Source organism: Giraffa tippelskirchi, chromosome 14 (genome assembly GCF_054371585.1).
Source record: "Giraffa tippelskirchi isolate mGirTip1 chromosome 14, T2T-mGirTip1v1.2.pri, whole genome shotgun sequence".
NCBI lineage: Eukaryota > Metazoa > Chordata > Mammalia > Artiodactyla > Giraffidae > Giraffa > Giraffa tippelskirchi.
Window position 1 is genome coordinate 37,022,271 of NC_137288.1, and position 27,236 is coordinate 37,049,506.

The 27,236-nt window shown below is 36.8% G+C and overlaps 1 protein-coding gene across 11 annotated transcripts in view; it reads left to right on the plus strand.

The window, feature by feature from the left end:
- CCDC178 (coiled-coil domain containing 178) overlaps positions 1-27,236 on the plus strand; it is a 365,952-nt gene that overhangs the window by 229,151 nt on the left and 109,565 nt on the right. For 10 of the 11 annotated variants that reach the window (XR_014074818.1, XM_081562576.1, XM_081562582.1 and 7 more), the window contains one exon: positions 13,292-13,441. Coding sequence is in view for 9 of the 11 variants with exons in the window: in XM_081562576.1 (XP_081418702.1) it covers positions 13,292-13,441 (150 nt within the window). In the remaining 2 variants the exon portion in view is untranslated. Of the gene's footprint in view, positions 1-10,959; positions 11,080-13,291; positions 13,442-27,236 lie in introns of all 11 variants that reach the window. The other variant, XR_014074817.1, reaches the window with a different exon arrangement.

Sequence of the window (27,236 nt, forward strand, 5' to 3'; positions counted from 1 at the left end):
GCAACCGTGAAGATTCTCTGTAATTTAAAAAAATCAACTGTGGTTATTTCGTGCGAAACTGTCATACTACTTTTTTTTTATTTTAATCTCCTGAGTTGTGAGAACACAGCTTAGCAAAGTGTATGAAGGCAGCAAAGCAGGTTGTTTAGATTTCTGTTAGTCTTCCAAAGAAAACCTACAAGTAACCTGGAATACAACACAGAGAGATTATACAGTGAAATGCTTTTGCAAACTAGAATTTAAAGAACTGGAAACCTTATTTATTTTTCTCAGTTAATATGTAAATGGGTAATATCCTATATTTTTATGTTTTAAGAATTAATTGTGAAATATTCCTCTACAGAATGAAAAACACATAAAATGCCATCCGTGTATAAATACTCTGAAAAGTCCACTCATATGAGAATAGTGGCAGAAATAGATACTTTAATGAAAGTAAGCACCATTCATGTTCAGTTCACTTTTGTTTTCTGCGTAGATACCTCTGTGTCCAACAAGGCATGAGTATTATGCCATCTGATTTATTCATTCATTCAGTAATGTTTACTGAGAGACTACCATGTACCAAGCACTGGGGCAAAAATTAAATAAGGCACAAAAAGTTCATAGAAGACAGGAAATTAATACACAGATATTTAACTATCATAAAACACAGTGATTGCAGTGACAAAGATATACATATTATAGTATAGTATTATATGTTATTATTATACTGACAGTGCCTTATCCAGTCCCAATTTTCCAAGAAAAGTTGAAAATTCTAATCTTCACCACATAATGGAATATATACGAAGTATTTACTATTAATGAACTAGGAATTATTTCCCAATAACAAATACTTTATTATAAATGCCAGGTTTATTGCTTCTCTATATTACACCTCTCCTGAAGAGGTTCCAGCTAGTTCTACCTTTTTTCATTCTCTGGCTTTTTATATCTGTCAAATGTTTCAAAATATAAAACTATTTATGTATGTCCCTGTGCTTATAAGAATATAAGTGTATTTGTCTTATAATTTACTTACACAAACTTATCACACAGTGGGAATGTACATCTTGTTTTTCTTTTTTGAGGCACTTCTATTTCCATCCCATGTTGTAGAAAAAGGTGGGTTGGAAAGAATAATAAGTTGAGGAAATGATGAAAAGGAGAGATGGTGTTTTCAGGAGAAAATGTGATAACGGGAAGACCTTAGTTGAATGAATTCATGCTTGACAAAGCTAACAAGCAGGAAGCAGAAAGAAGACAAGAGGAATAAATAAGCTGAGGAAAAGAAAAAAACAAAAGGAAAAGAAGGCATAGAGAGAAACATCCATGAACTTGGCACATAATTATAATGACAGATTTCTTTTTTAAACTATATTTTTAAAGATTTTGCGTGTGTGTTTGGACCATTTTTTTAAGTCTTTATTGAATTTGTTTCGATTTGCTTCCATTGTTTACATTCTGGTTTTTTGGCTGTGAGGCATGTGGGATCCTAGCTCCCTGACCAGGAATCGAACCCCCACCCTCTTCGTTGGAAGGTGAAGTCCTGACCACTGGACCACCAGGGAAGTCCCTGACAGATTTATTTATGCCTTAATTTACTTTAGCCATCATTAGATCATATGTAGAATAAATCTTAGGATTGTGGCCCCTGGGGAAACTATTGTTTCACAGGTGTTATTTTCAGAGTTGTTCAATGTTTGATTTATCTTATTTTAAGGGTTTTTCATTAACCCCCTGGAAAAACCTGGAAGATATAAGAATGCAAGCACTTAATCATTTTAAGAGTGTTATTGCTGACTATAGAATTTACATGGCATGCCAGCTGCATGGCAGCCAGGAGCATGCCAGCTTCATTCCTCATAGGAAATCAGTCTTGGGAGCTGGGTGCCAGTTCCAGTTTAAGCAGCACTATCATGTTGTAAGAGGGAGACATCAAAGCCCATTTTGTGATGTAAAAAATTTTTTAAACTGGAGAAAGAAATGGCAACCAACTCCAGTATTCTTGCCTGAAAAATTCCATGGACAGAGGAGCCTGGCAGGCTACAGTCCATGGGGTCACAAAGAGTCAGACACAACTGAGCAACTAATACTCACTCACTCAAAGTATTACCCCTTCATTTGTTTTGTCTCTCCACTCTTAATTCCTAATTCTTGTTTCTCTCTCCCATTGGTACTTTCCCTCATGAGCTGAGTTATGCAATATTTATCATTCTGTGTCTTCTTCATTTAGCACCATATTTTAAAGATCACTCTGTTGCTATGTTGTATATCTAGTGCATTTCTTTTGATCACCTTAAAGTCTTTCATGGTAAGTGCCTACCACGTTTTACTTAGCCATTCTGCAAAAAGAACGTTTCCTGCAAAATTAAACTTCCACTTGGCCACATGAAGTTAATCTAGACTCCCAAAACAGAAGTTGCAAGAGTGGAAAAATTAACAGACCTCTAGCTTCCTATAATGCAAGAGTTGCACAAGCCACATTTAATGAAAGAAAGTGTGGAGTAAATAAATCTGGGCATTGTTTATGATATCCCAGTAGATCTGACAACTCTCTACAAAGTTGCTCTGTTTTGAGAGTACTTAAAAAGCTTACGAGCATCTCATTATTTTTTAAGACTTGGAGACATATTTGAACTATTAATTGGCTGTCTCCTTAGTATGTGCCTCTGCTGGAAAAATAAAAAAAATGGTTGTCAGCAGTCTTTCTCTATGCATGGGCATAAGTATAGCCTAAGTAGATCTTGAGTGAGAGGTCTAAATTGGAACTTTGTTTTGCATGACACTTATGTATTAATTTGGGCTTCCCTGGGCTCAGACAGTACAGAACCTGCCTGCAATGCAGTGTTCGATCCTTGGGTGGGGAAGATCCCTGGAGAAGGAAATGGCAACCCATTCCAGAATTCTAGCCGGAAGAATTCCATGGACAGAGGGGCCTGGAGGACTACAGTCCATGGGGCTGCAAAAAATCACACAACTGGGAGACTAACACTTATATATTAATCTAAGGTCTAAAGCAGGGGTCAGCAAATATTTTTGTGAAAAGGGAAAGTGAATAGTTTAAGCTTTAGGGTCCGCTTAGTCTGTATTACAGGTACTTAATTCTGCCAGTGCAGTGCAGAAGCAGCCATAAACAACGTATAAATGAATGAATATGATGGTGCTCCAATAACCTTTATTTACAAAAGCAGGCAGTGGGCTGGATTTGGCAACACAGTCATAGTCTCATGATCCCTGTTTCAGCATATGATTTTTCCCATACTAGAATGCATTTACTTGGGGGAAGTAGACATATCTCAAGACGATCCTCTTTAGAAAATTGCCTTAGGTGTTTAAATCTTCTTTCTATTCGAGAATCTTTGCAATTTTGGGACAGTGCCCCAATGTGGACCACATCAAGTGGTTAGAGATGCTCATGATTTTTCTTTCTCAGTAAAGTGAATATCTGAGAGGGACAAAAGAGAAAAGGGAGAAAAGAGAAAAAGCATTGATGATAATTCTATCCATTGGACATTTTTATTATACTGCAGCTTATTGCTGTATTTCTTATATTTAGCAACTCTGCGTCAATAGTCCTAATGTTTTCTGACCCTGTATTCCCAAGGAAAAGACCCTGAGTTTTATATTTTTTTAAACAACCCTTTCTCTGTGAGCACCTAGTTTATTTTGAAAGACTGGTGTAATTCTATAGAGTTGTCAGAAATTAGAGGGCTTCCCTAGTGGTCCAGTGGTTAAGAATCTACCTTGCAATGCAAGGGACACGCGTTCAGTCCCTGATCTGGAAAGATCCCACATGCTGCGGAGCAACTAAGCCCAAGTGCCACAACCACTGAGACTGCACCCTAGAGCCCTCGAGCAACAAGTACAGAGCATGGGCACCTAGAGCCTATGCTCCACAACAAGAGAAGCCAGCACAGCAAGAAGCCTGGGCACCATAGCAAAGAATAACCCCCGCTCTCCGCAAGCAGAGGAAGCCCGCATGCAGCAAAGAAGACCCAACACAGCCAGAAATAAATAGATAAGAAATTAGACCGTTTACACACATGAATGTACAATCTTAAGGGCCCTATAATTGACATTCACGATTAAGAAGTGGGGCAGTCCCAGAGCAGGAGTTGGGCTGAAATCATACTTTCTTCTTATGTGAACTTGGGTAAGAAACTGACTTTTTTTGCCTCCATTTCCTCATTGTCAATGTGAGAATTTTTTTTTTTTTTTATTTTTATTCCTTAAGGACTTGCACCAAATTGTTAATACTGTCTCTGGGGTATAAAAATGCCTGTGCTTATTTCAAAGAGGGGCTTTAATTTTCTACTTCACGTACCTCTCTATTATTTGTGTGTAATACAATCAGCATGCATTGTTTTATGACAAATGGATTTTTAAAAGAAATATTTAAATTCTACCAGAATTTATACCATAACATGGATGTGACAAAGAATTTGGCATTGAATATAAAAAGGACTTTCAATATTAAACATTTGCTACAAATGTCAGGTGAGATCAGGTCACCTGACTATATCGTTAGGAATTTATGAAATATCATGTATTTTAATTTCTCAATGAGTTGACTTAATTTATGCCATAATATATGTCCTGGAACCTCTTAGATCAGTCTTTCTCTCATTTGTAATAAAGTTTCAAGGTACTGTTCTTATAGTTTCTGCCTTTATGTAGTACATTATTACTTTATGATCAAGTTAGTTGATAATCCCTTAACTCTTTTTGCTGATGACCTTTTAAAGCTGCATAATTAGAATAAGTTGTGGTTATTGTATTGGAATCTGTATCCCATGGGCCAACAAGGCAGCACATTAATTCTCTGCATCACCCGCTCCATGTGCAGTGCCATCAGCACAGAGATATTATTCTTTGTAATTACATAAAGAAAGGATCTGTTTAGTGGTAACTGACCTTTCTGGGACTGATCAGCCTTTTCCACTAGTGAAGTAGAAATGTATATCATTAAAATGTGAGTAAATAGGAAACCTTTCTAAATCTTAAACCATTCACATCAGGAGGTGCACATGAAGAGGAAGTTGTTCAGTCTTTCACATGAAACGGTGAAAAGGGTAGGAGATGTTAAAAGCATATTTTAAAATATTGATACTTGAAATGGAATTAAATTATGATAATATGTAGGGATGTTTAAAAAGGAAACTTTGCAAATACATTTCTGTTTAACAATCTTAAACAGTATTAGAGGACACATTGTTAAATTCATATATATTCAGGATTAGATTTTTAAAGTCTTTTTAGTCAAGTAAAAATAAATTTAAGGAGATGATTAGTGCTGTGACTATCACTTACTGAAGGCATACATGTCATGTATTTGTTTAAATCATATATTTTAACTTGGAAAACTACATTGGGATATAGATTAGATGACACTGATTTTTACTTTATTTTTCATGTTATATAATTTGTTTCACAAATCAGTTATACCATATATTTTGAGGAGACTAATATGATGAAACTGGAGCAAATATAAATTTAATAGCTAATGTAAGTGGTGTTTGTACTTAGCGATCCCTAAAGTCATTGAGTAGTTATAGGAGAAAAGCTACAGCCAACATGGCGATAAATGTTCCTTTTTAAAACACACACACATGCACGCGTGCACGCGTGCATGTACGTGCACCCATATTAATCAGGTGCTTTTTAATATTTAACAAGCATCTGTGTTTCTCAGCCAGATTTTTCCCTAAAAGAGCATATAGAGCCTCCTGTATACGAAATATCTTCAGAATCTATTCAAAAACTGACTCTTCCTTCAAGCTTTGCTCCTCGTTGTCACTGGACTGCTCTCTCATGGAATTAGTCTCATTATTCGGATACGTCTTCCATCCTTCTTCACGTTTAATGTATTCTAATGTAGTTAGCTTTGTGAATGCCTCAATTCCCCTATCTGATTGCAAGCTCCTTCGGCCCTGAAATTGTGTATTTTTTTCACGCTGGTGTCAATAATTCCTGGTCAAATATATACACTGAACAGAGTCAAATCATAATAAGGAAAAGCTAAGCTAATACAAAATACTCATAAATTCCCGATGGATGTTCTCTGAGTTCTGAGAGGTAATGTTGTAGTGTCCGTTAGTAAACTGTTGAGTGACTCAGTGGTAGCTAAGTGTGTCAGCCAACCAGGGAGCTCAGAGGTGGAATCCAGTGTATGGTCACCCGTGTGGGTGCTGGGGTGGGAGAGCTGAGGGAACTTTCATTGAGGTCTAGTGGTGACAGTTCGACTGGTCTGCTGGCACATGGCAGGCTTTTATCCAACCGGGTCCTAAAGGTACTTTGACCTCTCACCTTCTCCTTCCATGGTATTTCATGTACACCAGTTGCTCGATAGGTATTCTTAAAGAAATGAGTGAATAGAGAGCGTTTTGTCAAACAGAGTAATATGCAGCGTTTGACGTATGTAACAACCCTGATGCAGGGGATTGATTTATTCACTTAAAAATCAGGAATGTTCAAGACTAATTATCAGAGAACTCGAGTTGGACAAGAGACTGGTTTCCATGGCAGCGCAGACAGGGAAGTGGGTCCTGGGAGAGTTAAAACTGTTTGTGCTCCTCTGAGGCTTCAGGGTATCGACACATATCATTCTCACAGACTTGTTCCTTGGAAACACTGGGGAGAGCTCTCGTTTTCTGTAGTAATTGGTGTATAGATTTTTAAGGAAGCAGCGATACAATAATGCCTCTATGCACACAGTAGGTAAGACACCTGAGAAGTAGGCGTTTTCTCCATGTATGTTCTATTTTTAGAGAATTGGCATGTATTTTAAGCATTTGTGTTCACCAGGCTAATTCTCAAAAATCAAAGGGAACGCGTTTGAAGCAACGGTGTTGACAGAGAGACTTGGAACCTCCACATCTCATTTATTCTAAAGTCTGTCCCCTGCACATTCTGTGAATCAGTACTGATTCCCAACTTAGTCACATCAAAAGATTTCTGCACACAAAACTACCAATCCAGTGCCCTAAACTAGCAGAGATGTGCCAGAAGCAAATGTGGGAACCATGGAGATTTGATGGTGTGATATTAGCTATATAAGCCATGCGCATCTGAGCAGGATCACATACTACTGAAATATTGGTGCTTGGAATGGACAGTTATGTATGATCCTGTGATTCAATGGCACACTAAATATATAGGAAATACATATATAGAAAAATATGTTTTATTTCTTGCATAGTAATATTTTGAAGTCAAGAGATAACAGAACATTTAACAATCTGTGAGAGCCTCATTCACAAGTCATAGGAAACAATAAATCAAATAGTCCTAAAGGAGCCAAGAAAACATTGTTCTCAATGGACTCACCCAATTTTGCTCAAATATTAGTTGACCCACATGACAGGACAGCTTATATCCCTGCCCAATAAAATGGTTGTTCTTAGATTCAGGTCACTGATTATTTCTTCTATGAAGCCTTTTCTGATCCCAGTTTCCCCACCTGGTAGAATTGATTTGGAGTTCTTCATGAAATAATCTCAAAGGGATTTGTTTACACTCTGCCTTCTCCCAGTCTAGCCTGTTCAGTTCAGTTCAGTCGCTCAGTCGTGTCTGACTCTTGCGACCTCATGGACTGCAGCATGCCAGGCTTCCCTGTCCATTACCAACTCCTGGAGCTTGTCCATAGAGTCGGTGATACCATCCAACCATCTCATTATCTGTCGTCTCCTTCTCCTCCTGCCTTCAATCGTTCCCGGCATCAGGGTCTTTTCCAATGAGTCAGTTCTTCGCATCGGGTGACCAAAGTATTGGAGTTTCAGCTTCACCATCAGTCCTTCCACTGAATATTCAGGACTGTTTTCCTTTAGGAAATCAGGAAAGGTTGGATATCCTTGCTGTCCAAAGGACTCTCAAGAGTCTTCTCCAACACCACAGTTCAAAAGCTTTAATTCTTCAGCACTCAACTTTATAGTCCAACTCTCATATCCACACATGACTACTGAAAAAAAACATAGCTTTGACTAGATGGACCTTTGTGGACAAAGTAATGTCTCTGCTTTTCAATCTGCTGTTTAGGCTGGTCATAACTTTCCTTCCAAGGAGGAAGCATCTTTTAATTTCATGGCTGCAATCACCATCTGCAATGATTTTGGAGCCCCCCAAAATAAAGTCTATCACTGTTTCCATTGTTTCCCTATCTATTTGCCATGAAGTGATGGGACCGGATGCCACAATCTTAGTTTTCTGAATGTTGAGTTTTAAGCCAACTTTTTCACTCTCCTCTTTCACTTTCATCAAGTGGCTCTCTAGTTCTTCTTCACTTTCTGCCATAAGGGTGGTGTCATCTGCATATCTGAAGTTACTGATATTTCTCCCAGCAGTCTTGATTTCAGCTTGTGCTTCATCCAGCCCAGCGTTTCTCATGATGTACTCTGCATATAAGTTAAATAAGCAGGGTGACAATATACAGCCTTGATGTACTCCTTTCCCTCTTTGGAACCAGTCTGTTGTTCCGTGTCCGGTTCTAACTGTTGCTTCTTGACCTGCATACAGATTTCTCAGGAGACAGGTCAGGTATCTGGTATTCCCATTTCTTTAAGAATTTTCCACAGTTTGTTGTGATCCACACAGTCAAAGGCTTTGGTGTAGTCAATAAAGCAGAAGTAGATGTTTTTCTGGAACATTTATGCTTTTTCAATGATCCAGTGGATGTTGGCAATTTGATCTCTGGTTCCTCTGCCTTTTCTAGCCTGTAATCCCTGGTAAAAGTTATTTTTTAAAAAGTGATAGGGGAGTCATATCCTACCCTTCTCATTGACCCTCAGGTAGCTAGAGAGCTGGACTTATAAGATAAAGGGCTTTCTTTGTGACTTAGATGATAGAGAATCTGCCTGCAATGCAGGAGACCTGGGTTCAATCCCTGGATTGGGAAGATCCCCTGGAGAAGGAAATTGTTACCCACTCTAGTATTCTTGCCTGGGGTTGCTAAACAAATGATTTAAAGAACAAATGAATAAATGAATGAAAGCTAGAAGTGAGGCTGCTCTAGAGTAACATCGACCAATAAATATCAGCAATACAACTTTTGCTTTCTGGTGATTCTGGCAGGAGGTCTATTCTTTCCAACCACAAGACTAAAGTGAGTGTGGCGCAGTCTGTGTCAGGACACAGACATGGCAGCAGCAGCCATCAGAGTGCTGGCAAGATGCAAAAAAGTAAAGAAAACTATTAACAGAAAACTATTAACAACCAAGAATCAGGAGATGACAAACAGATCATCAGAAAATATCATCTGAGTCCACCACACATAAGCACATTAGAATCAGACAGAATTAAAATTTGGTCAAAAGATGACAGCTCTCTTACAATGAATGCATAATTGAGAGAGAGACCTAGCCCTTCCCTCTGCCTGGTGACCTGGATCCAAAGGCCTGAATTAAGAGTAACTAAGGGTATCGATGACACGATAAATTTAGTCATAGACACTAGGGCTATGTTAATAACACTAAAATGTTTGTAAATGTGATGTAGGTTTTCTATACATACATGTACCATGCAAATATTTGGGTCATAGCCTTCTCTCTAGAATATTTAGATCAAGTTATTTTTTTCTTGTATTCTTCTTTGCCATTAATCCATTTTAAATTAAAAACAAGTTAATCTGCCCCCCGCCCCCTGCTCAAAAAAGAAATATATAGTTCAAATGGATTTAGATTTTCTCCAAAGTGTGTCTGGCTGGACCTCCAGATTTCTCAAAGTGTAGCACTACTCTGCTGCAGTCACTGTAGTCCAGAGTTGTGCAGGCATCAGCTGTAAAGGTCTGTGCACTTGGACACTTGGCCTTGCAACATGGAATATGGTGCAAATATAGAGCAAACAACACCAGGCTGGTTATGGGTAACCAGCGTGCCCACAGTAACTTACAACGAAATGTAGCTTCCAAGGGGGCCAAGTTCTAATTTCCTTCAGCAGCTCAATCTATCTATTAATATGTCGACAAGTTACTTGTTAACTAGAGCTATGAAAAGAGATTGATGGAAATAGGCTCAGAACAAGGTACTTCTGTTACTTGATTTGATTATTTAATATCAGGTTTTACAAAGGTGGCACTGTGTAATGCAAAAGAGTGCTGGCTTCTGTTTATGAAGGAAGTATGTATAGTGGATAGAGAAGAGTATGGGATGTGGAACCAGTCGTCCTGGATGCAAAGCTCAGATCCTCCACTTAATACATATGTAACCTTGCCTGGTGTTTCGACGGTTGTAGTTGCACTATAAGTATTCCCAAACTTCATGGAGCAGGAGTCTATGTGTCAGAAATTTGGACAGGACACAGCAGGCCACGTTGTCTCTTCTCACACATTCTGAACTGTCAGCTGGATGACTTGAAGACTTGCATTGGAGTCGTCTTCAGATGATGCACTCCCTCACAGTTGATGCTGTCACCTGACACCTGAGCTAGGTTGCTTGCTGGAACACCTACACATGACCTCTCCTTCTGGCATGGGTTCCTCACAACATGGTGACTGATGCAAGCATAAATGTCTCCAAAAAGAGAGCCAGGCAGAAACTTCATGCTTTTTTTTTTTTAATCTAACTTTTTAAAATAAAATAGCCTGGGAAGGCACACAACATCATTTCCACCATACTCTGTTGACTGGAGAAGCCACAACTCTACCCAGGTTCAAGGGACAGAGAAATCAACCATGCTTCCTGATAGGAGTGACAAAGAGAACATGTGGAAATGAAAATATTTCTATGGCCATTTTTGGAAAATACAAGTTACCTGACCTGACTTTTCATTGACTTACCTTCCCTATCTGTAAATCTAACAACTAGGGCAGTAGCAGTATGTGTGGAATTCATAAATTAACATTCAAATGCAACCTCATTTCTACCTTCTTGTCCATATATCACTAGGTGAAACATAAACAGATGATATAGATGATACATGCTCAATACTTTGTCCTAAAAGGACTCATTTTTCCTTATAATTCCCTATTCCCTACTTACCCAGTGGGAGAAGGAGAGGAGAAGGGGAAGAGTGAGAAAAAGAAGCCGAAGATGGATAAAACTGAGGGAAAATCCAAGATGAAGTACATAGCTTGAAGAATAATAAAAGTCAAGTGGGAACAAGGTATAATTACTATTTGGATATCTTGGGATCTCAATCTACCTTCATTTATCAGCATTTTTGGTAGGTCTTTGTTTAGCAATGGTTTCTCAGTATTTTTAGGACTTTCAGCAATAGGCATTGAATTGGTAAATCCTTCTATACATTCATTACTGGAAAATGATAATGTAAAATATCATGACTGATGTAACAATGTTTTGAAGATTCATTGACATAACTATACAATTTGATTTCTCAGTATCTACTCTAGTCATGGCATATAAAACAGTGAGAACTGGTGTCATATAGAAATTGAAAGTATATGCATTTGAAAATACAACTGTTCATTACACAATGAACAAAACATGAAGTAACAAATACATCCCCAATTAAGTTCCATTAAATAAGTTTAAAACAAATCCTACAACTTATGTAGGACTCCTCTATATTCAACATTTATAATATCCATTTAGATCTTGAAAGAAATGTGATTGAAAGGTAGAATAGCTCAGGCATCAGAATTGTATTTATGTTAAATCAAACAACAAACAAACAAAAACCTCAAAATGATTACTTCTCATGCCTCCAGTAGAACAGGTATCAAATTTCCAAGTTAACCATTTGAGGATTAGATTTCAGTATTAGTGTTAAGATATCAAAAACAACTATAACCACCATTTCAAAGGTGCCTTCATCAAAGAAAAATATTCGTAGACACTTCGTCCTCCTGTCAAAGGTTAATTTTGTGATTTTAAGCAAGTCTATTATATAGAAGTGTCTAAAGTTTCAAATTACTGTTCCAGAATTAGGACAAAAACACTTAAAATTGTTCTCAGTTCATCATTTTTGCTTTTTGAAGAACACCTATGGCATAGCATTAATCATTAGGGATCAATATGGATACCAAGCTTTCATGAGAAATATGTTTGTTGACCTTAATAAATCTTCTAGTGTGGAAATATAGAAATATTTGTACAGGCAATTTTCTGCTGAATTACATTTCCTCTGTGCACATTTTCATCCTGCAATATATTTTTTTTAACAACTTATACTAAAGGTTTAATGGGATAGCAATTTTCCCAAAGAGACATTTTTAATTTCTTCACAATGGTTATTTTCATATCTAGTTATTTAATCATCATTATCATCATCATGATTAATCTGCATTTATGTGTTTTGAAAACTTTTTACTGTTATAACTAACATTGCAACAGATAAAGTTTTTTGATTAGGATAAATTTTCATGAGATGATTTACTAGATTTACAGATTTGAAAATACTTAAGGCTGTTGATAAATTCCACATATTTTTGACGCAGCCAAAGAAAGTTTTCTGTGTTAGAAATCAGCAACTAAACTGAATCATACATCTAACTTAAAATGATAGGCAGAGCTTAATTTGCCAGTGGGTAATGTTGGCAAAAGGTACATACTGAGGGGTTTGTATTAGATTTGACATATATTTATTTAGTCATGGGGAGTGTTCTATAGTTCTCGACTGCTCACAGAAGCAGATTTAGGTTTTCACATAGCTGAGGTATGTACTTTGTCACTCAGTTGTGTCCAACTCTTTGTGACCCTATGAACTGCCAGACTCCTCTGTCCATGGGGATTCTCCAGGCAAGAATACTGGAGTGGGTTACTATTCCCTCCTCCAGGGGATTTTCCCAACCCAAGAATCGAACCCAGGTGTCCTGCATTGCAGGCAGATTCTGGTATACTAGTAACAAATAGTGACTTTCTCTGGGTGCTCCAAACATTGAGTTCCTTGCTCCTCATCTTTTTTAACTCTTCGCTTCTCTGTATTTTGAATTTTTTGTTTGTGCCACCATTTTGAACCTCTTGCAGATAGGATTCTAAGCTTCTAAATGTCTTCTCTCTACTTGAGCCCCGGGACTTGAGAAAAGAAAGAGGGAAGGGAATACTGGAGGAAGTTTCCTAGAAGGCTGGGTGAAGCTTTAGGACTGGATCCTTCCCAAGGCATTGTGGATGGAGGTCTGAGAAAGGGGAACAAAAATCAGATAGCCTCTAATGAATCAATGTTTAACACAAACCCACCTGCATCAAGAAAGAAAACTACTAACATTCAAGGAGGATGTTAGTGTCATGGGAAGCATCTTTTTGGTTTTGTTTTTCTACGATATATAAGTAGTACTTTTAGATAATTCAAATGATGTAAAAACACAATCATAAATTAAAATGATTTAATTGAGTACATGTGTATATTTATGTTCTAGAAAATACAAGACGACTCACTGGAAGAAAATCTACGTTTAGCTCAAGAGTATCAGAGATTACAGAATATGTTCATAACAGTAAAGGACAATTATTTCAGCCAGTATGAAAGACAACTATCATTTGATGGTTCAATTAGAGATAAGAAACAGGTACGTTTTACTCATTTTTCTAAAATAATGATTTACTTGACATATATACACAAAAAGTAACAAGTAGACAGTCATTCATGAGGTTGCCAGTCTTATGGTGGTTCTTTATATGCCACCAAATGGCACATTTTCTTTTTTAAAGTTTTCTTGTATATTTTATCAATGTTTTGGAGTTGAATTTTGAAAGGCTATTTGAGAAATGAAAAAGCATACTTTTAATCTACTATTTTATACTAATTTACTTTTAAATATTATGGCCTGAAGTACCAAATATTTATAGTTCATAGATTTAAGTATATTATCATATACTTCAAATCTCAATTCTGTCTGTAGGTAACTTTTCATGATATACCTCTAATTCTTCCTCATGATTTATGAGCTCCATATTTTGATTTCTATGTTCTTATTAAATATGAGGCTTAATTAGGAACTTGGAGAAATGGTTGACATCTCTGGTTATTGGAAATCATTGGAAGTTCTAATACATTTTGTAAATCCTTCCATAATACTAAAAGCAGAAAAGTAAAACATGCAATATGCCACAAATCCAAAAGTAAAGAGAAAGCTCTGTTCTTATTAGAGTGTCAAGATACAGCCACTTCCTCTATATTCTTCTCCAGTTACTCTTCACAAGAAAAGTTATTTTCCTTTGAGTCTTTGTGTCTTCCCAGAATTTAAATTTCAAAAACTAGAGGCATGATTAATTTCTAACAATTCACCTACCTATAAAAACCAGTAGGGGGCTTCTCTGGTGGCACAGTGGTAAAGAATCCACCTGCTAATGCAGGAGATGCAAGAGACATGGGTTTGATCCCCGGGTCAGGAAGATCCTCTGGAGAAGGAAATGGCAACCCACTCTAGTATTCTTGCCTGTAGAATCCCCATGGACAGAGGAGCCTGGTGGGCTACAGTCCATGGGATCACAAAGAGTCGGACATGACTGAGCGACTAACACACACACACACACACACACACACACAACTGTGAGTGACTATTAACACTACATTCATGTGCTACGCTGCTTATAAACATGCTTTGTTTCCTATCCATCTACTCTCATGTGAGTTAAAGCTTCCAAATATATTGGGAGAGAGGGTGTGTCTTCTTCACTTAAAAATTTGTATTGAAGTGGTATTAAGATGAAGGTGGATCAAGAAATGTGTTTGCGAAAGAATTGAGAACTCAATTATATGCTAAAATCTTCCTCAAACTATTGTGCCGGATTCAAAGAAAGGATATCAGTGTATCCATGGAGCTTTTGTCCAGTCACTTCATGCATTAGACATTGTTATTTAAACATGTTTTGTTGCTGATGATTGAGAAGGATAAAAAAAAAAAATTGATGTTAGTACTGTATTTCCTTTTCTAACCAGAAGGAAAACAAAAATAAATCCTGTGTATGTTTTTACCAGTTTGTGTGGAATCCTTTGGTGGCAAATGACAAATAAATTAGACACCTGCATGAATAGCGAAGAACGTGCATTTAAGAGAGATCTCTAACATAGTATTTACGTAGTAAAAACCAACTTGTCTTGATGTCATTTTTGGAATTAAAGTACATCGATTCGGAATCCAAGGAGTGAGACTCTTGGATGACAGACAGTGGGGCATGCTAGGAGACTGGGTTTATGTTTCTGATGATCCCTCAAACGAATCACTTTTAGCACACCTGTTTCAGGGAAACTTTCAGAGATTTATTTGTACTTCCAATCATTTTTCATTTCCATCCTTCAGCGATGGAGGTCATTAAGTGCAGGCTGCCCTTGTCGGTGTCATGTAGGATCAATTTGCTGCAATGGACAGAGAGGCCTTATTGATGCTGTTAAATCTGTCAGTGAGAAATCGTATGTCATTAGCGTCTAATGCACCGCTTACAGAATGGAATTTGGCCATCAAAACTGAGAAAACCCTTTAATATTTTGGTCCATTTTCTTAATACTGAAGCATTTCCCTTGACCAGTTTAGTTTTGGGTACACAAAAGCACTGCTCAAGCTCTGATTCCCTTGTTGAATTTCCTGTTAGATAAAATAGAATTCTTTGTGTCTTTCTCCTGCTTTAGAATAATTTCATTGCTTCTGAACATACATTCCTTTTGGCAGAGTAAATAATTATATTTTAATTATCATACTTCTTAGGGAGTATTATTTTTTCTACACAGATGATTATACACTGTTCAACTTCTCAGTACTTTTACAACAAGAGTAGCAAGGAAAGCTTAACGGATGAGTAAAAAAATTAAATATTAAAAAATATGAAATATGACCCCATCCTTAACAACATTTTATTTGCAGGTGACTCAAATTTTATAATATTATAGTTTTACTTTTGGTGATAGAATTATGTCTGCTTCTTTTGCACATGTTTCTTGATACTTTCCTGTATGTTTAGAATTTGCAGGGATGGATATTTTATGCTTTAAAAATCAGAAACAAACAAAAACAATTATGAAAAATTCTTATTAGCCCTGTTCATAGGTAATTATAGAGTAGAATCTATTCTAAAACTTCTCAGATCTCAAAATTTAAAATAACACTAAGGAGGAATGAAGGAAAAAATCATTGAAAAACAGTTTGTATTTCTGTTTTGAAAGCTTTCAAATATATTTTTCATATTTTCTTTTTATAAACAAAAGCCACGGATATGTTGATCAAATCACTGTGGGTTTGTTTTAATTGCTATCTCAAGCTCTTCAGGCCTACGAAGAAAAGTAAGCTAAGCAAGCATGCAAATGTTGATGGTTTTGTTGGCTGAAAATAAGATCTCTTCCCAAACTGGTTATAATATGTTTTAATTCTTTTATAAATGACTTATAAAGCTTAAAATTTTGGACTTCTCTAGTTCTCAGTGCTTTCATACTAAGGGAATACAAATTATTATAGAATCAGTCAATTCTTAACAAGCACTTGTGTGAACCAGGAGTTTGCGCCATACAATTTTCAAACATTATCTCTGAAACATCCCTTAGTAATCCTGGAAATTTTTCTGTTATGATTTTCATCATCTCCTATGTAAGTATTGAACTGAGTTTTGAATGTGTTGTATGGTCACTCTAGTAGAGGAAGACTGACTGAGATGGGAATCAAACTGGGAATTTTCCTACATCCAACCATTTCCTAACTCTATTATAGCATTGCTAAACAAAACCCAGTATGTTGGGTTAAAAGCATGTAAAAACCATATAACTTATGGATTATGTCTCTAGTATCCAGCTGAAACATTGTTTGATTCACTAATTATTTTTGTAATTTCATCTCATTGAAACTACTTTTTCAGTGATGATTTTCTGGTGGGGAAAGAACTACCTACTTAATTAGAAACTATTTAATTTCCATTAGGATTATGGATAGGGTTCATGACTCTTAAACTGTAAAACTAGGAGTGCCTTTAGAAGTATACACATCTCCTTAGGAGATTGTTTTGAAAATGAGGAATCTTAGGGCAAGAGTGACTCAGGGATTTAACATATATAAAGTTAATTAAAGAAAATTGGGTCCAGGACACGGTTGCCTTAACTTAGGTTCAAGTATCATCTCCAAGAGACTATGGATGAACATCTGCTGTGATATTTTCCCAAGGTTTCAGTGGACCAATAGCTGAGAAATAATGAGTAACTGCTATGGATGTGCTCAGTTTGGAGCATCATCTTAAACTGACCTGAGCTTGTGAAGGAATCATGTAGGGACATGAGTCAGACTACTCTGTGTTCCAAGGGACGCTTCTGGGTCTCACAGAATGCAAACATTTCATCATTCATGATTTAATTTATTAAATCATCATTCATTTAATTATTCAGAATAAATGATTAATCATCCCTTGTACTGACAAAGATACAGTTAAGGGCACAGGATTATGCTACCTCATTTCAGCTTCCAGACTGACTGCTGTAATCTCCAGAATCCAAGGGATTCTTTCCTAGAAATGACCATAGATTCAAAGCCCAACAACATCCTCTCTTCACTCAACCAATGGACTTTTGCTATTTAATCTGAATTGCCTCAACCTCAATGGATGGTTTCCATCATAAAATCTCAAAAATACTGTATCATTCAGGTATCTCATTAGCATGTTTTTGCTTCCCTCTTTTAGTTTTCATATGTGGGTTTCCTCTAAAGTTCACTTTACATTGATTTGGTGAGGAGTCAAAGTCAGTGCCAGCAATGGAAAAACAAAAGATTTTCCTAAAGAAAATGTGAAAGCTGTTTTAGTTCTCATTTTTAAAAGTATTTCATATTGTTATCTTGCATGTATTAAAAATAGGCTTCAGGTGGTGATTTGTATGTGCTAGTTTCAATGTGGATAGACATTCATTTCTTTGCCAGGAAAAGCATAGTTTTTAGATAGCTTTTGCCTGTGACAGCTATGTAATCTCCTCCTCCTTCTCTTAGAACATAGGTAGAAAAGCCTGTGTGTGTGCACACACACACACAGTCTAAAGGAGTTACCACACTTCATAGACTGATGAGCTTGCATTAAATTCCTACTATCCCTTTCTCTGAAGACCTCTCAGGAGACCTCTGATGAATGAATCTCCATGATTCCTGAGACTGAAGACTGTTGGTCAGTTTTGTTTTATCCTAGTGAATCTCCCTTCTGCTGTCCAGACTCTATGAGAGAAACACCAAAGACTAAGTATATATTTCTGAATAATACTTTAGGAAAGTCAGCTTGGCTTATATCGAACCAATTCCTCAGTCTAGTGCCATTTTTGAGTGAATTGTAGACTTATGTATCTTTTATGCAATTTTGAGAAGATGATCTTCTGGTAGAATTACTTGACAATAAACAGCATTTAAATGATAGCAACACCTTAAAAGTGATATACAATAGGTCCCCTCTATATGAATCACTTCCATCCTAAGAGTGTGTTTGTAAGTCCAATTTGTTCATAAGTCCAACAAAATTAGCCTAGGTACCCAGCTAACACAGTTGACTGGTACTGTACTATAATACATTTATAACACTTTCCACACAAATAATACATAAAAAAACAAACAAACACAAAAAATAAACAAAACCTTTTTAAGTTTATAGTAGAGTACAATAGCTGACATACAGGGACTGGCATCGAGCAAACAGGCAAGAAGAGTCACTGACTGGAAGAGGGAGAGGAGGTGAGAGACGTTAGAACTGAAGGATTGTCAGCAATAGGAAACGGAGGGCAAGCTGCAGTTTCACTCATGTCTGACGCTGATGGCACAAGTTCTGGTTCCTTGCTGGATTAAATTGTATATACCCTCTTGAAACATGATCCAGTGATGCCTGGGTGGTACTGTACCAGCTACATCATCATTACTTTTATGCTTGCTTCTGGACATCCACGGTTTGAAGTAAAGATATTGTGCTACTGTACTCTATACAGTGCTGTACAATAAAGTACACAAAAGCACAACCACTTGTAGAGGATGCACACATGTGACAGTGTATGCCAGGCATGTGACCTAACTTACATGATTGAACATGCAAAATCACATTCACATCTTTGAAAATTAGCAGCTTGAAGCTTTGTGTGTAGGGGACTTACCGTGTTGAGTGTGATGTGGTCCTTGATATATCAAAGACACTCTAGGGGTGTGTGTGTGTGTGTGTGTGTGTGTATTTATATATATAACTATATATATATATATAACTATATATATATATATATATATATATAACTACATATATATATATATATAATCAATCCCTACACTTGGAACACCATCAGGTCTTGGCACACCATCAGCAGTGGGGACCTATCAAGAATAAATCAGGTTGCTTAGAAAATCACAAAGGTTTGAGAAACAACCAGGAACCTATGGCAAGTTGAACAATAAGTTTCAATTACTCATGGTTACTTCTTCAAGACTAGGAGAGGTAATATACATAAAAGGTTTTGCTTAATATATAGGGAAAAAATATGGAGAGTCAGACACAGTGAAGAAGTAAAGTAATACCTTCCAAATCAAAGGACAAAGTAAACCCTTAGAAGAGAACCAAATTCTTTACTTGATAAAGAATTCAAAATAACGGTCATAATGATGCTCACCAAACGTGGGAGAAGAATGGATGAACACAGTGAGAACTTCAACAAAAAGAAAACATAAGAAAGTACTGAAGACAAGTCACAGAGCTGTAGCATACAATAAATGAAAAAATATACTAGAGGGGTTCACAGCAGACCAGAAGAAGAAGCAGAAAGGGTCAGGAACTGAAAGAGAATGAATCTCACCCAAACAGAGCAGCAAAATGAAGAGGTTTTTTTTTTTTTTTTTTTTTAAATGAAGAGATTTTTAAAAAGTGAAGATAGTTTAAGGGACCTATGGGATAACAGCAAGCAGAATAATATTCACCATTGTAAAGGTTTCAGAAGACAAAAGAGAGGAAGGAGCAGAAAATACATATGAAGACTTTTCTAACCTGTGGAAGGAAGCAGTCATCCAGGTTCAAGAAGCACAGAGAGGTCAAAATAAGAGGAACCCAAAGAGAAACACAGAGACATATTATAATTAAATGTCAAATATTAGAGAATTTTAAAAGCAATGAAAGAAAAATAGCCATTGTTACCTACAAAGAAGACCTAAGTCCAACAGCAGATTTTTTTCAATAGAAACTTTGTAGGTCAAAAGGGAGTGAAACAATATATTCAAGGGAGTGAAACAATATATTCAAGGGACTGAAAGGAAAATAATTCCCACCCAAGAATACGCTATCCAGCAAAAGCTAAGTGATTTTGTTACCACTAAATCAGCCTTACCAAAAATGTTAAAAGACACTTGCTTAAGCTAAAAATAAATGGTACTAATTAATAACAAGGAAACATATAAAAGTAAAAATCTCACTGTTAAAGCTAAATATATAGTAAAGGTAATGAATTAATCATTAATAAAGCTAGTATAAGGGCTTTCCAGGTGGTACAATGATAAAGAATCCACCTGGCAATGCAAGAGAGGTAGCAGATTCAGGTTTGATCCTTGGGTCGGGAAGATCCCCTAGAATAGGAAATGGCAACTCACTCCAGTATTCTTGCCTGGGAGATCCCATGGATACAGGAGCTTGGCGGGCTACAGTCCATGCGGTCACAGAGTCAGACTGAGCAACCGAGCACACATGCAAAGCTAGTATAAAGGTTTAAAGACAAAAGTAGTAAAATCAACTAAAATTACAACAATTAGCTAAGGGATATAGAAAATAAAAAATATAAAATGTATCATCAAAAATCTAAAATGGGATGGAGTAAAAATGTAGTGTTTTGGCATGAATTCAATTTTAACTTGTTATCAGCTATGCTATATACATAGAATGTTATATGTGAACTCATATTTTGGGTATTGATCATATCTACCATGGTAGATACCCAAAAGATAATGAGAAAAGAATCTAAGCAAAAGATTATAGAAAGTCATCAATCACCAGGAAAGAAAAAAGCAGAAGAAAAGTGGAACAAAGGAAAACTGCAAAACAGCCAGAAAACAATTAATAAAATGACAAAGAGGACTTTAGCAACACATTTATATCAATGGATAGATCATGCTCATGGATTGGAAGAGTTAATATTGTTTAAATGTTTATATTACCCAAAGCAGTATACAGATTCAAGTCAATCCCTATCAAAATTCTAATGACATTTTTCACAGAAATAGAACAAGCAATCCTAAAATTTGTATGGAAACACAAAAGACACTATATAGCCAAAGTAATCTTGAGTAAGAAAAACAAATTCGCACGCATCATGTTCTCTGACTTCAAACTCTATCACAAACCTGTATTAATCAAAACAGTATGGCATTTGCATAAAACAGACACATTGGTCAATGAAACAGAATAGAGATCCCAGAAATTAACTCATTCCATATACATTCAAGGAGCTAAGAATATACAATGAGGAAAGGGTAGCCTTTTAAATAAATGGTATTGGGAAAACTGGAAAGCCACATGCCAAAGAGTGAAGCTAGAGCACCATCTTACATTGTGTTATACACAAAGGTTAATTCAGGGTGACTTAGGCCCGGATGTATGGCTTGAAGCCATAATCCTCCTACAGTAGAACGTAAGTAGTAAGCTATATGACATTGGTCTTGGTGCGAAAGTTTGGATCTGGGTCCAAAAACAAAGACAACAAAAGCAAAAACAAGCAATGGGGCTACATCAAACTAAAACTCTTCTCTACAACAAAGGAAACCATCAACAAAATGAAAAGACAAGCTACTGAATGAGAGAAAATATTTGCAAATCATATATCCAGTTCAATTCAGTTCAGTTCAGTTGCTCAGTCTGAGTCTTTGTGACCCCATGGTCTGCAGCACACCAGGCTTCCCTTTCCATCACCAACTCCTGGAGCTCACTCAAACTCATGTCCATTGAGTCGGTGATGCCATCCAACCATCTTATCCTCTGTCATTCCCTTCTCCTCCTGCCTTCAATCTTTCCCGGCATCAGGGCCTTTTCCAGTGAGTCAGTTCTTCACATCAGGTGGCCAAAGTATTGGAGTTTCAGCTTCAGCATCAGTCCTCCCAATGAATATTCAGGACTGATTTTCTTTAGGATAGACTTGTTGGATATCCTTGCAGTCCAAGGGACTCTCAAGAGTCTTCTCCAACACTACAGTACAAAAGCATTAATTCTTTGGCACTCAGCCTTCTTTATAGGCCAACTCTCATATCCATACATGACTACTGGAAAAACCATAGCATTGTATAGACAGACCTTTGTTGGCAAAGTAATGTCTCTGTTTTTTAATATGCTGTCTAGGTTGGTCATAGCTTTTCTTCCAATGAGCGTCTTTTGATTTCATGGCTGCAGTCACCATCTGCAGTGACAAAATAAAGTCTCTCACTGTTTCCATTGTTTTCCTATCTATTTGCCATGAAGTGATGGGACCAGATGCCATGATCTTGGTTTTCTGAATGTTGAGTTTTAAGCCAACTTTTTCACTCTCCTCTTTCACTTTCATCAAGAGGCTCTTTAGTTCTTCGCTTTCTGCCATAAGGGTGGTGTCATCTGCATATCTGAGGTTATAGATATTTTCCCTAGCAATCTTGATTCCAGCTTGTGCTTCATCCAGCCCAGTGTTTCTCATGATGTACTCTGCATGTAAGTTAAATAAGCAGGGTGATAATGTACAGCCTTGACGTACTCCTTTCCCAATTTGGAACCAGTCTATTTTTCCATGTCCACTTCTAATTGTTGCTTCTTGACCTGCATACATATTTCCAGTAATGGATTAATATCCAAAATATATAAAGAACTCATAAAACACAGTAACAATTTGATTTTAAAATGGGCAGAAGATCTGAATGGACCTTTTTCCAAAGAAGACATTAGATGGCCAAGAGGCACATGAAATGATTCTTAACATCACTAATCATCAGGAAAAAGCACATCAAAACCACAGGGAGATACTACCTCACACCTGTTAGATTGGCTTTTATCAAAAGTAACCAGTGTTAATGAGGATGTGGGAAAAAAGGAACCTTTGGGCATTATTGGTAGGAACGTAAATTGCTGCATTCACTGCAGTAGGGAAAAGCAGTATGGAGGATCCTCAGAAAATTAAAAATAAAACTACCATATGATCCAACAATTTCACTTCAGGGTATTTATCCAAAGAAAATGGAAATACTCGTTTGAAAAGATGCATGCACCCCTTTCTTCATAGCAGCACTTTTAAAATAGCCAACATATGGAAACAACCTAAGTGGATTTCCATTAACAGGTGAATGTATAAAGAAGATATGATATTGACATACAATTTAATCTTACTCAGCTATGTAAAAGAATGAAATATTGTCATTTGTAACAAGATTATGGGCCTTGAGGGAATTATTCTAAGTGAAATAAGTCAGACAGAGAAAGATAAATACCATATAGTCTTATATCAGAAATCTAAAATACAAAACAAAACTAAAACCATAGATACAGAGAACAGAATGTTTGTTGCTAGAGGGGAGGGGAGTTGGCAAGTTAGCAAAACAGGTGAAAGACATCAAGAGGTACAAAAATCCAGTTACAAATTAATCACGGGATGTAATGTACAACATGTTGACTATAGTCAATAGTAATGTAGAGCATACTTGGCAGTTGCAAGACAGAAAATACTAAAACTGTGGTGCTAGATAGTGACTAGATTTACTGTGTTGATCATTTTGCAGTGTACACAGATATCAAATCATTATTTTGTATACCTGAAATGTGTATGATATTATATGTCAATTATACCTCAAATTAAAAAAATTAATTTAAATTAAAAAAAATAAGTAACTATTAAAAAATGAGCAAGTAGATGTTAAAAAATATTTCCCTTTGTCAGCTGGGTAATTCTCACAGCTTTTCTATAAAAGTCATCCTGAATAACATAGATGTCCCTTTTTAAATTTTGTACTATCTAATCACAGTAAAACACTGATTAAAAAAAAAAAAACTATACCCACATCTAACACATTATCTAAAGAAGGGAAATATAACACCACAGTGAATAATATAGGTTTAGAATTTTTGAAGTTGTTTCAGATATAAAATCATTTTCAAATTATTTCCTATGGTGCTGGTAATCAGAATTGTGTTGTTTTTCTAGGAAAAATCCTCATTTTAAAGAAATATATGCAATGTACTCATAGGTTATTGAGAAAAGTATATAAAACAAAGCTACCATCTGCATGATATACATAGAAAAAGAGCAAAAATGTTATCTGTAAAAGCAGAAAAGAATTTGGCTTGCTTGACTTTTTGTATCAAGCACGCTACAGCAATCTTTTGATTCTAATATGAAACTATAGTAAGGATCATTGCACTAATGCATGAGGATTTGTGATAATGTTGCAGAAATTTTACTGTCAAAACTGAACTGCAGTGTAATGACTTTTGTTATCATGGTTTCTAATAACTATTCAGCATGAATTGACCCTACATATGTTTTGCTGCAATAATGTGTCAGTAACTCAAAAAGCTAAAAAGGAAATGAAAAAACAGTCAATACAATACTATGTATGACTTCATGATAACCTTTCTCCATTCTCACTATTAATATTACAACACAGGTGCTATGTGAACTAAAAGATCACATGGAAATGAAAGCTTAGATACATTGTGACCGTTCTAGCTAAATATACCTAAAAAGTGCTTTAGAAGAAAACCACCTTCTCCTGTGTTAGCCCTGAGAACTGTTAATAGTTCCTGACTGGTCCCCTGCTCCTTCAGAGCCTGTCGCTCTCTGGTGTAGAAACCTTCCCATATGTTTGCTTTCTTCCCCCTACAGAGTGTTCATTTCTTCTTTTTATGAGATCTCTCTCTCTCTTTTCTTTTTTCCTTTATCTTTGCCTCTTTCCTTCTTCATCGCAGTGTATTTTCACTTTAGTATCCCTTTATTGCATTAGATAAGAGAAGATAAAGATGGCCACTGTCTGCTACACATCTCCATGGGTCACGAAGCTGCGCTTTTATAACATGTGTGAAGCACTGAATGCTGCACCTAAATATATAGTGAAGTCGCTCAGTCGTGTCCAACTCTTTGTGACCCCATCGACTGTAGCCTACCAGGCTCCTCCATCCATGGAATTTTCCAGGCAAGAGTACTAGAGTGGGTTGTCATTTCCTTCTCCAGAATGCTGCACCTGCCCTATCATAATTGGTTACAGATAGCCTTATCAGTAGCGTTCTCTTCTTATTATTAGCTTGTACAAACTCTGTGAAACAACTGGAAATATTCACGTTTTTCCTCAGAAAGCAAAGTACCTCAGACTGGGTAGCATAAACCGAAATATTTTTCAATATATTTCTGGAGGCTAGATGTCCAAGACCCTGGTGTCTGCAGGACTGTTTCCTGAGAGCTGTGAAGGAAGGAGTCATTCAAGGGCTCTCTCCCTGGCTTGTAGATGTCTTCTCCCCATGTATTCACATTGTCTTCCCTCTATATGTGTCTGTCCAAATTTCTTCCTCTGGTACTAACACCAGTAACATTGAATTAGGAACTACCATTTTGACCCCATTTTAACTCACTTATCTCTGTAAAGAGCTTATTTCCAATCACAGTCATATGCTAAAGTTCTGGGGGCTAGGACTTTAACATCTGATTTAAGGGGAAGGGATACAATAAAACCCATAACACGTGCTTTGTTGTGAACTTAAGGCCATACTACTTGTAAGTACAGAAAAGTGCTGGAATCCAAACCTAGGCCATGGACTCAAACCCACAGATTTTCTGCTGCTCCACAGTTTCTCTTATATTTTCTTCTCTACTCCATTCAACCTATTATTCACATACCATGTATCATTATCTCTCTTCAAATGGAGAGGTATTTCAGTTACAAATACTTTGTAAACACCTCTTGTACTGGGGCATGAGTACGATTAAGCAATGCCTAAGAATGAAATACTTTTTTTATGTCTTTACACAGGAAGTGCCAGTTGATATATGTCTCTGAACAATGGTCAGAGATCCAAGCAGAAATGTTCCTTTGCCACTAAAGGATCTTTAAAATTCCTCTCCTATTGCCTCACACTGGAGAACATGTGCTTGCCAAAATGGATGATCCTAATACCATAGGAATTACATTAGGACCTAAGATGAAGACACAGGGTATACATGTTAGAAAAAGAGCAGCTCCAAGCAGAAGTAAGCCTTCGGTGGAAATTTGATGATAGAGTCCCGAACATAGTAGCATGACTAAAGTTAGACACACACACACCCCAAAGTGCCAGGAAATAATATCATAAAGAATATTATAATAATCAATGCTGGAATGATAAATACGAATAGTGTGTATGTGTCCTAAATCACTTCAGACGTGTCCGACTCTTTGCTACCCCATGGACTGTAGCCCTCCAGGCTCCTCTATCCATGAGATTATCCAGGCATGAAAACTGGAGTAGGTTGCCATTTCCTTCTCCAGGGGATCTTCCAAACCCAGGGATTGAACCCATATCTCTTATGTCTAACCTGCATTGGCAGGTGGGTTCTTTACTACTGGCGCCACCTGGGAAGCCCTTAGTAAAATAGAATTTCTCCCAAACACAACAGAGTTTTGGGGAAAAAATAAGAAAGATACTAAGTGCTGGAAAATAGACACTTCCATCCCTTAAAGAGTATTAGAATGTGACAACAAGGAAAGAGAGAAATTGTGGTAACCTTGCTCCCTAAGCCCCCACATAGCCTGCCCTGTTGGAAGCTTGGAAGTGTGTGGGCTGACGTAAGGACTACCACAGGGAATCCTCTCTCAGACCTGAAGATCTAGCTTCTTAAGAGCAATGCTTGCTAACCTGGATGGAATGTTTCTTACGCGGGGATGCAAGGACTGAACACCTGTGGACAGTCCATCTGAAGTCGCTATCGCGACTGTGTACCGTGACAGTAGCAGCTTGTCACGCTTACATGAGAGAAAGATCTGGGCTGCCCCAAATTAAAAACCAACAGCTGCTCTTGGGCTTATTATCTCTAGTGATGCCTCACCCAGTTTTCAATGTCAAGGATACAGAAATAATTCCAGAATGGATCCATTTAAAAGAAATATAGTGCCTACAAAGGAAAATAATATCACACTGACTTCAGACTTAACATCCTCAGTTTTTTATGATGGAACACAGAAAAGTATCTACATAAATTTATAGAAAAAATTAGGGCACTCAGGAATGCTGAATCTGGGCAAATTATTGTCTATGTGATGGAAACAGGTATTTTTGAATGAGCAAACAAGCAACAAATAAAGCAAGTTTTAAAAATCCAGATGGCCAGTAAACATAGCAAAAATGTTTCCACCTCTCTGAAAATTGTGTATATACAAATTAAAATAAGGTACATGTTTTCAACTCTGTTTTTAAAGCATC